This window comes from Dasypus novemcinctus, chromosome 10, assembly GCF_030445035.2.
Source record: "Dasypus novemcinctus isolate mDasNov1 chromosome 10, mDasNov1.1.hap2, whole genome shotgun sequence".
Classification (NCBI taxonomy): Eukaryota; Metazoa; Chordata; class Mammalia; order Cingulata; family Dasypodidae; genus Dasypus; species Dasypus novemcinctus.
Window position 1 is genome coordinate 110149115 of NC_080682.1, and position 15698 is coordinate 110164812.

At 38.9% G+C, this 15698-nt stretch overlaps 1 protein-coding gene across 3 annotated transcripts in view; it reads right to left on the reverse strand.

Moving 5' to 3' along the window:
- The window catches only part of GDPD4 (glycerophosphodiester phosphodiesterase domain containing 4), a 251177-nt gene that overhangs the window by 37285 nt on the left and 198194 nt on the right, over window positions 1-15698 (reverse strand). For all 3 annotated transcript variants that reach the window (XM_058306029.2, XM_058306027.2, XM_058306028.1), the window contains one exon: window positions 4825-4972. In XM_058306029.2, the coding sequence (XP_058162012.1) occupies window positions 4825-4972 (148 nt within the window). The remainder of the gene's footprint in view (window positions 1-4824; window positions 4973-15698) is intronic.

A 15698-nucleotide genomic window follows, 5' to 3' on the forward strand; every position in this document is an offset into this window, starting at 1 on the left:
ATCAAAGAAAAGACCTTCGCATTGGATCAAAAGTTGAACAAATGAATATTTTTAAAAAAATTTAATTAAAATAAAGTGTGTGTGTGTGTATATATATATATACACACACACACATGTGTTTACCAAAAAATGACTACAATATTCCTCCCAAGCCTATATTCAGACCTCTTTGGCTGTGGCTTTGCTGCTCCTTCCCATCAAGAGGTGAAATCTGTTTCACCCCTACCTTGAATCTGGACTTGGTCATGTGTCTTTGCTGCTGGAACCCTTGGCCACCAGATGACCACACCCAGGCCAGCCTCGAGGATGAGTGACCACAAGGTGAGAGATCCCAGCCATCCCAGCTATCCCAGGTGAGGCCCAAGAGGTGTGGATGACATCGTCCTAGACCATGGGTTCTTAACAAGGGGTCTGCGAGCTTGAATTTAAATTAAAAATAACATTATTCCTCTGGGGACGTGTTGGTGTGGGTATGATATATTTATTAAATAATACACAGTATAGTGTGGACTTAGTGAGGGGTCTGTGGTTTTCACCTGACTGGCAAAGGGGTCCGTGGAACAAAAAAGGTTAAGGACCCCTGTTCTAGACCATCCAGCCCAGCCAAGCTGGCTCAGACCAGAGAAACCACTTAGCAGTCATCAGAATTGTGAGAAATCATAAATAGTTCTTTGTTTTAAGCCACTGAGATCTGAGGTGGTGTGTGTGTGTGTGTGTAAGTATTAAAAGCTGTGAGTTTCTATTTGGGATGAAAATGTTCTGGAAGTAGTGTTGTCAATATACTTAATGTCACAGAATTGTACATTTAAAAATGGTTAAAATGATTTTTATGTTATGGATATTTTACCACAATAAAAAGAAAACTCTTCAAAAGAAAAAGCTAACAGATAAGCGTGCATATCTTTTTTTAAAAAAATGATTCCCCACTTTAGCATACTTTCTCAATTAGAAGAGCATGATTTGTCCTAATTGTGATGGATAAAGGTGCTTCTACTGTACTATCAGTATCTCCAATTTACAAACAAACAAACTGAGCACAGGTTAACTAGCATTGCCAATCTGACTCCTGTGTGTGGGCGCCTGGGGAGGCTCCGGGGATGCCTGTCCTACCTCCCAGAACACAGTGACACACCGCTCAAGCCAGACACTGAATTTGGCCATTTAAAAAAGCCCTGGCAGGTGTGAAAGGAAGACTTTTCTACTTAAATCCTTTTATACTTTTTGAAATTTTTAATCACATGAACTTATCAAGTATTAAAAAGGAAAAAGAAAGTGCTTTGGTTACTAGTAGTATCATTTAAGTATGTGTAGCTTCCTAAGGGGAGGACTTTGAATGGTACATTGCTAATTTAAGGAGGTAGGATTATGGAGGGGTACGTTGCTTTTAAATTATGCATTTTTGTAATAAATAAAATGAACAAACTTACTCTTGTAATCACTTTCAAAAAATAAAAATCTTAGAAAAATATATAGTAATTCTGAATCTAAAAGAAAAAGCCACAACTACCATGGCAGTTTGAGATTATTTATGAATCTCAAAAAGAGAGATTATGTTTGTAAATTAATCTATTCCTCTGAGTATGATAACCTTTGAATGTGTTAGGTTCAACAGGCATGTCTTGATTAAATTACCTGTTACGATTAGGGAAGGGTTTCTTAACCAGGGGTCCGTGAAGATTTCAGGGGCACCATGAGCTTGAATTGAAATTTTTAATTTAAAGACATGTCAGTGTTGAGTGTCATAAAACTATCTGCTGTTAAATTCTGAGACGGGGTTTGTGGTTTTCACCTGACTTGCAAAGGGTCCATGGAACAAAAAAGGTTAGGAACCCCTGGATTAGGGCTTTGATTTAACCAGGTCAGAAAGGCAAGACTCAGATTGAGTCTCTGCCCCTTGGTGGGCTGATATAAATGGACACTCACTCAAGAAGACACATGGAAGAGGAGAGAACTTGGTCATTTTGGTCCTGCCGTATGGCAGAAAGGAGAGAAGGCTCAAACAGCTAAAGCCTGGGAAGAGAGATGAGCCATTAGCCTGACAGTTTGCAGCTGGGGAGAGCAGAGCAGCTGGGCAGCTGGCCAGGCTGGAAAGAAAGGCGCTCTACGCCAGAGCTGATGTAGGAACCCTGAGAGACCAGGCAGAGATCGTCCGCCATCTTGGTTAAACACGGGGCAACTTTGGTGAGAAAGCAACCTCGAGTTGGACTCTTTAGGGCCTTCTGTTAGCTTCTACCTCAAATAAATACCCTTTATAAAAGCCAAGAGGTTCCTGGTACTTGGCATCTGTACCCCTTTGGCTGACTAATACAACCGTAGACTACCCAAAAGAGTTGTTGTCTCTAGTCCATATTTCCACCTTGGCTGGTCCCTGTCCTGGGCACTTAACCACAACTACAAGTTGACATTTACTGAGCTCTCAGAATAACAGCACCATCACTTATAACATTGCATTTAATTTTTTTAAAAAAGCCTGTAAGGTGGATTTTGTTGTCTCTGTTTTAAAGAGGCTCCACAGGTCCAGGAGAGAACAAGAAGCCCCACACTCCAAGGGGAGTGGCTAGACCCACCCCACAAGCCTGTGCGGCATTTCCTCTGGCAGGTTTCTGTAGAGAGAGTTGTCTGTGTGCTATGCCACCAACCCCTTAGTTTAAGGGACCAGGGTGCTTCCATCTCACTCAGGCAGGCCCACAAAGAGAAACTTTCTTGGAGAACTGGGGGATCTCCTGTCCTGTGTTTCCTGGCCTTTCAGTCAAAAGCAGCAGAGAAAAATGGGACAGAGGTCTGCCCTTCCTGACTTGGGGGCTGAAGGTGGGTGGGTAGGGGAGCAAAGTCTTGCAAGAGCGGTACCTGTGGGCAAGTCCAGGGCTGACTCCCGGGGCCTGTGAGAGGAGTCGTGCGATGACAGACAGGTGGAGAGGCTTTATTTGTGCCAGGGGACATGCATTCCGGGGTTCCCTGCACAACATCGCCAATAACCCGTCCAAGCCAGCAGACAGAGGAGGTGTCGGCTAATTAATGTCCACCCAGGGGGCTTCGGGGCAGTAGCAGCCTGAGGCTGTGCTCCCGACCAGGTTCCCTCTTCCGTTTCTATCCCTGCGCAGGTCAGAATTGGATGCCAGTGAGGGCGGAGGTAGGGGGATGGCACGCAGAGTCAGCTCCTCATGACGGGATTCTCTGCATTGAGTGTTAACTTTCAGGGCAGTGTGGAGTTTCAGCTATACTCTGGACTGGACACTTTAATTCCAAAATGAGACTGTTTTTGTGACTAACAGTGAACTTTAAAAAAATGATTTAAGAGCAACTAGAAAAGCTCAGGAAGAACTGAGCGACATTTCATTCAGGAGCAGGGAAAGGCCTAGCTCACAGGGCAGGTTTAAAGAGGCAACGGGATGAAACTGAGCTGTTTTCTGCTGGTGTGCTGTTGTGTCCTACGCAGCCAGCCTATGCCTCACACAGAAGGAAAACAGGTGCTGCCTGAAGCTTCGGCTTCCTCGGCTACACGGTAGATGTGCCTCTGGGTTGGTGCTGGCCAGAAAGCAGCTGGATAATTCCCCCCAGCTCTCCTCTCTTTGTATTTGGCTTTGTATTTGGCCATGTGTCTCAGAGATATTTCCATAAGATGAACAGGGGTGCCTAATTCTATCCCCCCAACTTTTTTTTGGAGATAGTATCACATTGTGTGAATTTATAGATTATTTCCAATCGGCCACAGCAAATGATAAATTCTTAGAAGTGTGACTGCTGGCTCACAGAGTATGTCCAGTTAAAATTTTGATAAAACTTATGTTTTATCAAATGTTGAGATTCTTGCCACTCTGTAGATGAAAGGGGGAGTGTCCTGCTGTGGTTTTGATTTGCGTCTCTCTTAATAAAGGTGAAGTTCAATATCTTTTCATATGTTTAAGAACCATTTTTATCTTTTTTTTGTAGAACGTTTATATTCATTAACTATTTTTCTATTGTGTTATTAGTATTTCTCTAATTTATTTATGAGCTATTTATATATTAAGGAATTTGTATGTGATATAATTGGGAAATGTTTTCCCAGCAAAGAAACATGGTGTTTATTTTCCCATGGGGAAGATTTTCATATTTATGCAAACAAATACAGTACACTATTTTTTAAATGTAAAAAATTTTAAAAGAAGAAAGGAAAATAGGCACTGTAGCAGTTAACTGTTCAGCTGGAACTTCCGTAGATAATAAGTCATGTGATTTAACTGGGATGGTAACGCAGGCTTCGGGTCCCCAGTATCTGGCATTGTGCGGTAACAAAGCCAGATAGGGAAACCAAGCTAGAACTAGTCGCGGCTCCCCTCTTCGAAAGTGCTTTGTTCAGGGCCCACATATTTTCACTTTGGAGTCAAGGACACCTGATTTTCTCCCCACACCCCATGCTACTGTTCATTGTTGCCATGACTGTAGGAGGTGGGTTTGCAAGTAACAAAACTCTGGCACCAGACCTCATTCGGAATCCCAAGTCATGCAACCAAGCACAGAGATCTTAATATCTCCGAAATGCAGTTTCCTTATGGGGACAATAATTGTGACTAACTTAAAGGACTAAATTATATAATGCAAGTAATGCACATTGTATGGATTCAATAAATGGTAATGAAATTAAAAACACTAATTCATCACTCCCTGAAAAACCACAGAAGGACTGAGGTGAGAGAAGGGAGACTGCCACATCTCTGGTACATAGAAGTCTCTGCTCTTAAGTGGTTCTCCAGAGGACGGTACAGTGGGCAATGTAGGGTTGGGGTGGGGGGCAGAGACCCCTATTTACCAAGCTTGGAAGAACACTTTGGGCAACCAGCTCACCATGAAGAAGTAAGGACGATCAAGCTGCTTCAGGATTTCGATGTTGTCTGTGGTCACTGAGTGAACCCTGGAGCACCAGGCCATTGAGTAGAGCCAAGGCTCATTGATGATGTATAAGTTGATAGTGATATTAGCTTCTTTATAGTATCTGGAACAAAAACAGAATCCACAGAACATTTAGACCTAGCTTCATTCTCATCATCTAAAAGGGGAACAGCCACCACTTTGTGAGAGGCTGTTGACTAAACCACCAGAAGCAGCCCGGGAGGACTTTTGATAGACAATGACAGAATGGGTTCATGTTGCAGTGGAATAAAGGTTGGGATCTGGTACCTGTGCTCTGGTAGCAACAGTGGGCTGGTAAACTGCGTGTCCGAAGGGGTGGGGGTGGGGAGAAGAGAAGAGAAGAAAGAGGAAAACCGGATTTGTAGCATTTGATCATTTCCATGCTATAAATACTCCTACCATGGCCAATTTCAAGGTATTACTGATAAAAATAGTTTGCAAAATTCCTGAATACTCCATCATTGGCTCCCACACGCTGGTATGAGCCAGTTCTCACACACTACCACGCAGCAGCTATACTTACTTCCGTCAGAACACTACACACTTCCTTCTCTAGTGATCTGCTTACCTTTTAGTCTTCTTTACTTGACTGAAAGCAAACTGAAGGCAGAGACTGTGTCTCCTTCATCTTTGTGTATCCAATACCTAGCATAATACCTGGCTCCATAAATATTAAGTTGAAGGAATGTAAATGAATACCAACCTGATGAACATTGAGAATTTTTAATATAAAGGAAGAATTTTTACAAGCATCTGAGTAGGGGAAATAAAACCTAATTTTTCCTCAGGCACTAAATGTCAGTAGCTACTTACACACTGTCTGTAGAGACAGGAGGGAAATAAGTGGGGAAATATCTAGTAATTAATTTGAGGCAAGTTGTCATTTTCAAGGATTTGTTTTCTCTGAAAGCATGCCAGATAAGTGCCTTCAAAAAATATTTTTTTAAAAATTCTGAGATAGTATGGCATATTGGAAACAGTTCTGGACAAGCCCAGGTTTGAATCTTAGCTCTGCTGAAACTAGTTAGATGAGTTTTTAGTTTCAGTGTATGAACTGTAAAAGTAATAAAAAATGATACCTCCTTAACAGGGGTGCTTAGATACTTGATATGTTAGAATTGTCTTTAAATAATTCTACAGATCACCTAAGGTTAACTTATTAAAAATAGAAATTAGGAAGCAGTGATGAAAAAAACTACTTTGTGAGCATTGAAACCAACATACAAATATCATTCGCATTTCTATATATTAGTAATGAACATGTAGATATGGAAATTAAAAATATATTACCATTTATAACTCCAAAGAGAACTAAATATTTAGGTATAAACTTGAGAAAACAATTACAGGATCTGGATGCTGAAGATTACAAAATACTAATCAAACAAATCAAAGAACACTTAGATAAATGGAAAGACATAAATGTTTATGGATTGAAAGACTCAACATAGTAAAAATGTCAATCATCCCCAAATTGATCTGTAGGTTTAATGCATTTTCTATCAAAATCCCAGCAAAGTTTTTGTAGAAATGGACTAGCTGATTCTAAAATTTATACGGAAAGGCACAACTATAAAACAGCTAAAACCATTTTGAAAAAGAAGATTAAAGTAAGAGGGAATCCCTCTACCCAATGTTTAGCCTTACTGGACAGTTACAGTCATTAGAGCAGTGCAGCACTGGGAAAGGCACAGGCTTACAGATCACAGAGGGACAGAATAGGAAACCCAGAAGTAGATCCCCACAAATATGTCCAAGTGATTTCTAAAAAATAAAATTGTAGAGGATAACCAGTAAGATAGCGGTGGAGTAAGGAGCTCCTAGAGTCAGCTCCTGCTACAGGGCAGTTAGCAAACACCCAGAGCTCTCTGGAGCCAGCTGAAGCACCTGCTTGGGGGCTCCAGGAGGCCAGAAGAGCATCCAGCAACATCCTTGGGGGAGTGGAAGGAGGAGGCTGCCCGTCTGCAGAGACTAGTAAGCAGAGCGCTCCATGCCACGGAGGCCGGTGTCCATCCTCCAGGGAGGCACAAGCTGCCTCGGGAGCTATTCGCGGCTGGAATCAAAAGCTCCACTTCCCCAAAATGAGGGAGGAAGAGACTGTTGGGCACCAATTTCAACTATGATGAGGAAACTCAGTGGGCTTCAGTATAATCCTGAAAACAGCCAAAGCTTGAGCCTGTCAAGTCAGAAAGAGGCTGGGAGCCGCCATCTTAACCCCGCGCCTGGCACGAGAGGAAGCGGGGCGGACTGAAAACCCCAGTGCTGGTGGGGACCGGCTTCTTCCCATCCAGATCAGATTGCAGCTCTAGCCTAGGCCCTGGTGCCACCTCCAGCAGGGAGGAAGCTGAGGGGACCTGCATCAGCCTCTCCGGGAAATTACCGGACAAGCTGCAGTGGCCGGTGATTGTCCCGCTTTGGCGGCACGAGCCGCCCCTGGACCTGCTCTGTGACTGGAATTTGAAGCTCCATTTCCCAGAAACAGGGGAGGAGGAGATGGATGGATACCGATTTTGGCTACCAATTTGTAGACTTGCCTGGCTAAGAGATAACCCTGGGAACAGCTGGGGTGTGAACCAGTCCAAGTCAGAAAGAGGCCAGTAGCTGCCATTCTAACTCCGTTCCCAGCCTGAGGGGAAGCTGGGCTGACTGAAACTCTCAGTGTCAGCAGGAACCAGTTTCTTTCACGCAGATCAGCCTGCAGCCTGTCTAGGCTTCAGCCCCACCTCTGGCAGGGAGGAGGCTGAGGAGCCCTGCACCAGCCTATACAGACAACTGCAGAGAACTCTGGCTGCCATAGACTGAAAATCAGAAGTCTACCAGCACAACTGCAGTCATCTTGGACCCACACTGCATAGATTGCTGCCCACACCTGCAGCTCCATCCCTGTCCCAGGCAAGGGAGAAAGGGATGTGAAGCTTCATCAGTCTCTCTGGGCAACTACGTCTAGGTCTGCATGTGGATTATTCCCTGGCAAAGGAGAAAGTTGGAAGAAGCTTCATGGGTCCTTGGTGCAATGAGGGCAGCTTGAGCCTCCACAGTTTACAGCACCAACTACTGCACAATCAGCAAGGGAGAAACGATAGGAAGCCCTAAACTAAAGAGAAAAACTGCACCCAGAATAAATACTCTAGGAAGCCAGATGCTAAGACACCAACAATCCACACCAAGAAACAGGAAGCTATGGCTCAGTTAAAGGAAGAAGATAAGCCTCCAGATGACATGAGGAGTTGAGACAACTAATGATAGATGTTCAAACAAATCTCCTTAATATATTCAATGAGACAGCTAAAGAGATTAAGGATATTAAGAAGACATTGGATGAGCACAAAGCAGAATTTGAAAGCACACAGAGAAAAATAGATCTTATGAGAATGAAAAGTGCAATCAATGAAATTTAAAAAAACATTGAAATCATATAATAACAGATTTGAGGAGGCAGAAGAAAGGATTGGTGAGCTTGAAGAAATGGCCTCTGAAAGGGAACATAAAAAAGAACAGATGAAGAAAAGAGTGGAAAAAATTGAACAAGCTCTCAGGGAACTAAGTGACAGCAAAAATGTGCAAACATATGCATCATGGGTATCCCAGAAGGAGAGAGAAGGGAAAAGGGGCAGAAGGAATACTTAAAGAAATAATGGTAGAAAATTTCCCAATCGTATTGAAGGACATAGATATCCCTGTCCAAGAAGTACAACATACTCCAAAAAAAATCCAAATAGACCAGCTCCAAGATACATACTCATCAGAATGTCAAAGGCCAAAGACAGAGAGAATTCTGAGAGCAGCAAGACCAAAGCAATGCATAACATATAAGGAATATCCAATAAGATTAAGTACTGATTTCTCATCAGAAACCATGGAGGCAAGAAGACAGTGGTCTGATATATTTAAGATAATACAAGAGAAAAACGTCCAGCCAAGAATCTTATATCCAGCAAGACTGTCTTTCAAAAATGAGGGTGAGATTAGAAATTCACAGATAAACAGAAACTGAGAGCATTTCTAAGCAAGAGACCAGAATTTCAGGAAATACTAAAGGGTATGCTAGAGCCTGAAAAGAAAAGACAGGAGAGAGAGACCTGGAAGAGAGTCTAGAAATGAAGATTATATCAGTAAAAGTACTAAAAGTGTCAAAAGAATGATGAAAATAAAATATGACAGATAAAACTCAAATAGTCAGGAATAAACTTAACCAATGATGTAAAGCACTTGTATTCAGAAAACTGCAACTCAATGTTAAAACAAATCAAAACACCCCTAAATAACTGAAAGAACATTCCATGCTCATGGATTGGAAGACGAAATATCATTAAGATGTCAGTTCTACTCAAATGATATATAGATTTAACACAACCCCAATAAAAATAACTGCCAGCATTAAAGATAACATTGAAAACACGATCATTAAATTTATTTGGAAGGGTAAGGAGTCCTGAATAGCCAGAAACATCATAAAAAGGAAAAGTGAACCCTCATCTCCAGACTTTAAATCATATTACCTAGCTATAGTGGTAAAAACAACATGGTACTGGCATAAAGACAGACACAATAGACCAATGGAACCAAATTGATGGTTCAGAAACAGGCCCTCACAGGTATGGTCAAGTGATTTTTGACTAGCCTGTCAAACTCACACAGCTCAGGCAGAACAATTCATTCAACAAACAGTGCTGAAAAAATTGGACATTGATAGCTGAAAGAAGAAAAGAGGACCTCTATCTCACACCTTTTCCATAAATTAACTCAAAATGGATCAAAAAACTAAAAATAAAAGCAAGAACCATAAAACTTCTAGGAGAAATTATTGGAAAATATCTTCAAGAACTGGTGGTAGGTGGTGGATTCTTAAAGGAAAAGAGAAGGACTGAGTGGATGACTGATGTTTAATGTATGTAGAAGTTTTAATTAGCTTTACTGTAAAATTGTGGATATGTGTAGAGTGGATGGTAACACATAGCGAGTAACAGCTAGTTTATAAATGGAGATGTGATTGAAAACGGTAGTCTAGGTATGTAAATGCCAATTGACAGAATGCTTGAGAATAATCTAAGAACTGGATAGCACAGTAAACCAAGAGGTGGGTGAGAATTGGGGTTGATGGTAGATGCAAGAGTGTCCTTTGTTAGCTAGAAGAAATGTATATCACTACTGCAGGGTGTTGGGAATGTTGAGAAGCATGGGAAAAATACAGCTGGAGTGACCTATGGATTGTGGTTAGTAGTAATAATATTCTTGCATCTATGCAAAAGATGTACTGTGTTGATACTGAGGCAGTATGGAAAATGTGAGCCAAATGTACACTATGGACATGGTAATAATCAGATGATAGCAAATGACACACCACATTGTGGTGTGTTGATGGAGGGATGTTGTTGGGAATTCTGCACATATGCATGGTTGTTTTATAAGTTTACAACTTCTGTCATAAAAAATATATTTAAAAAATAATAATAGGGTGGGTTGGGGGAAAAACACACTAAATGTAAGATAGGGACTATGATTAGTAGTAAGACTTTGACAGTGCTCTTTCACAGTTTGTAACAAACTTCTCATGACAATGCAAGGTGTTGGTGGAGGGTTGATGTATGGGACCCCTGTATGCTGTTATGCATGTTTGTTTTGTAAGTTCACAACTTTTCCTATACACTTAATTGTTTATGTATGTTCATATATAAATGATATAAAGATAATAACAACTGGATTGGTTAGGGGAAAACTACTTTGTTTAGTAGTAATATTTTGACAATGCTCTTTAATCATTAGTTAAAAAAGTTTAAAAACAATGCAAGTTATTGGTGGTAGGATGAGATGTTATATATGTTTGTTTGATGTTATATATGTTTGGTTTGTAAGTTCACAACTATTAAACACTGTTTATGTATGTTTATGTATGAGTGATATATTTCAATAAATTTTTAAAAATAAATAAATAAAGTGGTAACATGACTGACAAATGTCTTCATCACCACTTCTGTGCCCAGCCTCACCCCATCCTCCTTTTAGTATTTAATACTTTGTGAAAATTCAGGGGATGTTGATTTTCTAGAGTTTGAATGAATGAATATGCTCAGAAGAACCAGTTGATATCTTTGAAGTTTTGGGTTATTTTTCCAATCTAAATTTATTTTTCTTAGAAAGAGGAAAGTTATCCCACATTACGAAGAAACAAAATTAACCTATATATCTGCAAGTGTTTCAATAATAAACTAAACTACTTCTCTGGGTGTGAAAAACAGGTACACAATCTATATGTATTTGATGGAATTGACAAACACCTGCAGAATGCAGACTGGATAATATAGAGCCAAACAACTTGGTTCCAACCCCACATCAACTTATTTAAAATTATTTTTTCAAACAAATATTACCCTTTCCCTCCTACCTAGTAACCTCTAAGATACTTTCTGCCTCTGTGAACTTGCTATTTCTAGGCATCTATGATAAGTGGCATCATACAATATTTGTTCTTATGAGCCTTGCTTAGTGCACTAAGTATAATGTTTTCAAGGTTCTTCCATGATGCAGCAGGTCTCATAACTCCATTCTTTCTTATGGCCGAATAATATTCCATTATGTATATCAACCATATTTTGTTTAGCTGATCATTTGTTAATGGACACTTCATTTGTTCCCACCTTTGGCTATTGTGAATAATTCTGCTATAAACACTCATATACAAGTATCTGTTTGATATTCTGTTTTCACTTCTTTGGGTATTTATCGAGGTCATATGTTCATGTTTTACCTTTTTGAGGAATCACGATAATGCTTTCTACAGTGGCTGCCGCATTTTCTATTCCTACCGACAATGCATGATCTCCAAACACTTATTATTTTCAGTTAAAAAAAAAAAGAGCCATCCTTGTAGGTGTGAAGTCTTATTTCATTATAGCTTTGATTTGCATTTTCCCAGTGATTAATCATATTGAGCATCTTTTCCTATGTTTATTGGCCATTTGTATATCTTCTTCAGAGAAATGTCTATTCAAGTCCTTTGCCCATTTTTAAATTGTTGTGGTTTTTTTTATGCATTGTAAAGTTTCTTTATAAATTATTTTGGTAAAAATAAAATATATGACAACAATAGCACAGAAGAGTGGTAGGTGGTAAATGGAATTATACTGAACTGAGATGCTATTATTCTATATTGTAAGTTGCAGAAAAATATAAATTCAAGGTACACTGTGGTAAGTTAAGATGTATACTAAAATATCTAGTGTAGCCACTAAAAGTAACTCTAAGAATTATTGCTAAAATCAATAGAGGAGATAAAATGGAATATTGTATTAGAAAACACTTGATTAATCTATAAGAGGGCAGAAAAGGAAAAAGAATTGATGGGACAAGTAAAAAATAAATAGCAATATAGTAACTTTAACTCAAGTATATTAGTAGTTACATTAAAGGTAACTAAATGTTTAGTAAATGGACTAAACATTCCAATTAAAAGAAATTATAGTGGACTTTAAAAACAGATAAAACGGGAAACACTTTTAAACAAAAGGACATAGCAAGGCTAAAAGTAAATGTATGTAAAATATATACTATGCAAGTAGTAATAAAAGAAAGCTGCTCTGGCTATATTAATAGAAGACAAATTAAAACTCAAGAGGAGTATTATCAGAAGTGAAGAGGGGCAATTTACAATAACAGAAGGATCAATTCACTAGGAGGACATAAAAATAATAAATATGTATGTACCTTATAATACAGTTTAAAGCATATGAAACAAAATTGACTGAAGTAAAAGAGGAATACACAAATACACAATCCTAGGGAAAGGTTTTGAAAAACATACCTCTCTGTAACTGGTAACATAAGAACGTAGAAACTAAGAATTTACAGTAGATTTGAACAAAACTTAACCAACTTGACCTAATTGCCATTTCTAGCACATTACTTAAAATAACTGATGATTACACATTCCATTCAAGTGAAAACAGAACCTTTACCAAAATTGACCATCTGCTTAGTTATAAATCAAGCCTCAGTAAATTTCAAAAGGCTGAAATAATGTGGGGTATGTTTTCTGACCATAATTATATAATTATAATAATTACAATAAATGAGACATTAATTTAAAAGGCAAAGGAAAAGATCCTCAAATGTCTGGAAATTAAGCCACACAATGCTTAATAACTTTCAGGTCAAAAAAGAAATAAAAATGTAAATTTGAAAAAATATTTTGGATTGAGTTCATGCGGTACTTAGAGGGTATATATTAGAAAAGAATGTTTAAATGTGTATATTAGACAAGAAATGTGTAAAATCAGTTATCTATTTTGAATCCTTCTGACTTTATTTATGCCACTATTCAGAGAAAATTCTCTACATTTAAAGTGCTTGTATGACTAAATTAGGCCCACTGGATAATCTCCTTTCTGCTATATACTAACAATTGTGGGAGTGATATTTTATCATATTCACCCAAAGGAGAGGGAATTATATAATGGGGAAAGTCATTAGGGGTCATTTACAGAATTCCATCTACCATACTATATGATCCATCCCTAAGTATTGACCCAGGAGAAATGAAAAAAAAAATTACATAAAGACTTGTATGTGAGTGTTCATAGCAGCATTATTCTCAACAGCTAAAGCTTGAAAACAAATCAAATTTCCATCAACTGGTAAATGGATAAACAAATTGTGATATATCTAGACAATGGAATACTAGTTGCAGTTAAAATGAATAAACTATTGATATATGCAACAACATGAAGAATACTCAAAAGCATTATGCTAAATGAAAAAAGCCGGATTTTATTATTCCATTTATTAAAAATTCTATAAATGCAATTTTATATTAGCATAAAGCAGACTAGTTATTGCCAGGAGGTGGAATTGGGGAAGGGGATTGACTACAATGGAACAGAAAAGAATTTATGGGAATAATAAAAATGTTCTTCCTCATGTTTTGTGGTGGTTACATGAATTCATATATTTGTCAAAACACAGTGAATTGAATCTTTAAAATTGGTGAATATTATACATTTAGACATCAGTAAACATGTATTTAAAAATTTACTGGAGAGAAGCAGACTTGGCCCAGTGGATAGGGCGTCCATCTACCACATGGGAGGTCCGTGGTTCAAACCCTGGGCCTCCTTGACCCGTGTGGAGCTGGCCCACGTGCAGTGCTGATACACGCAAGGAGTGTCATGCACACAGGGTGTCCCCCGTGTAGGGGAGCCCCATGCGCAAGGAGTGCGCCCCGTAAGGAGAGCCGCCCAGCGCAAAAATGTGCAACCTGCCCAGGAATGGTGCCGCACACACAGAGAGCTGACACAACAAGATGACGCAACAAAAAGAAACACAGATTCTCATGCTGCTGACAACAGCAGAAGCGGACAAAAAGAACACACAGCAAATGGACACAGAGAACAGAGAACAGACAACTGGGGTGGGGCGGGGGGAAGGGGAGAGAAATAAATAAAAATAAATCTTTTTAAAAAATTCATTGGAGGGAAGCAGATGTGGCTCAAGTGACTGGACCCCCACTTACCATATGGGAGGTCTGGGGTTTGATTCCTGGAGCCTAATGGTGAAGGCAAGCTGGCCCACATGGCAAGCTGACTCAAGCAGAGAGCTGGCCCACATAGAGTGCTGGCTTGCACAGCGAGCTGGCCAGAGTGGAGAGCTGGTACAGCAAGATGATGCAACAAAAAGAAACACAAAGGAGAGATAACAAGAGACACAGAAAACCAGGAAGCTGAGTTAACACAAGAGATTGAGCATCTCTCTCCCACTCTGAAACATCCTGGGATTGGTGCTGGTGAGGCCTAAAGAGAAGACAAGCAGACACAGAAGAATGTACAGTGAATGGACAGAGAGAGCAGACAATGTGGGCAGGGGGTGGGGGAAAATAAATAAATAAATAAATAAATCTTCAAAAAAATTTAATTGGATATTATCAACAGCATATTGTGATTGCAGAAGAAAGGATTAATGATCTTGAAGACAGTTCAATAGAAATGATCCAAACTCAAATAAACAAAGGAAAAAAGCCTCAGTGACTTGTGGGACAATGTGAATGATCTAATATATATAATTGAAGGTCCAGAAGGTAAGTAGAAAGTGATTGAGGTTGAAAATACTAGAATAATAATCCTAAATTTCCAACTTGATTAAATTTATCAACCTAGAGATCCAAGAAGCTAATGAAAACTCAAGGAAAATAAATGTAAAGGAAACAACACTAAAGCAGATCATAGTCAAACTGCTGAAAACTAAAAATTAAGAGAAAATCTTAAAAGCAGCTGGAGAAAAAAGACATTCCATTCAGAGGATTCATGATAATGATAGCTGATTTCTCATAAGAAATAATGAAGGGCAGAAGACATCATAACAAGAGCTTTTACAACCAAAAGAAAAGAACATTGTCATCTTTTAATTTCTATATTTAGTGAAAGCATTCTTGAAAAAATGAAAACAAAATAAAGACTCTTTTCAGATAAACAGAAGTTAGAGAATTTGTTGCAGTAAGCAGCACTTCAAAAACTGCAAAATGTAGTTCTTAGATATAAGGGAAATAATACCAGATAGAAATTCAGGTCTATAGGAAGGAATAAAGAGCACTAGAATGGTAACTATGTGAGTAAATATAAATAATCATTTTTTTAAAATCTGTAAATCTGGCCAATTTAAAGCAAAATAATAATGTAACATAATAATGATATGTTCAAATCTTTTTGTAAAAATAAAATATACGATAACATTAGAACAAAGGATTCGAGGGATGATCAATGAGATTACACAATTTTAAGCTACATAATATATAAAGAGCTATAATATTAATTCAAGATAAA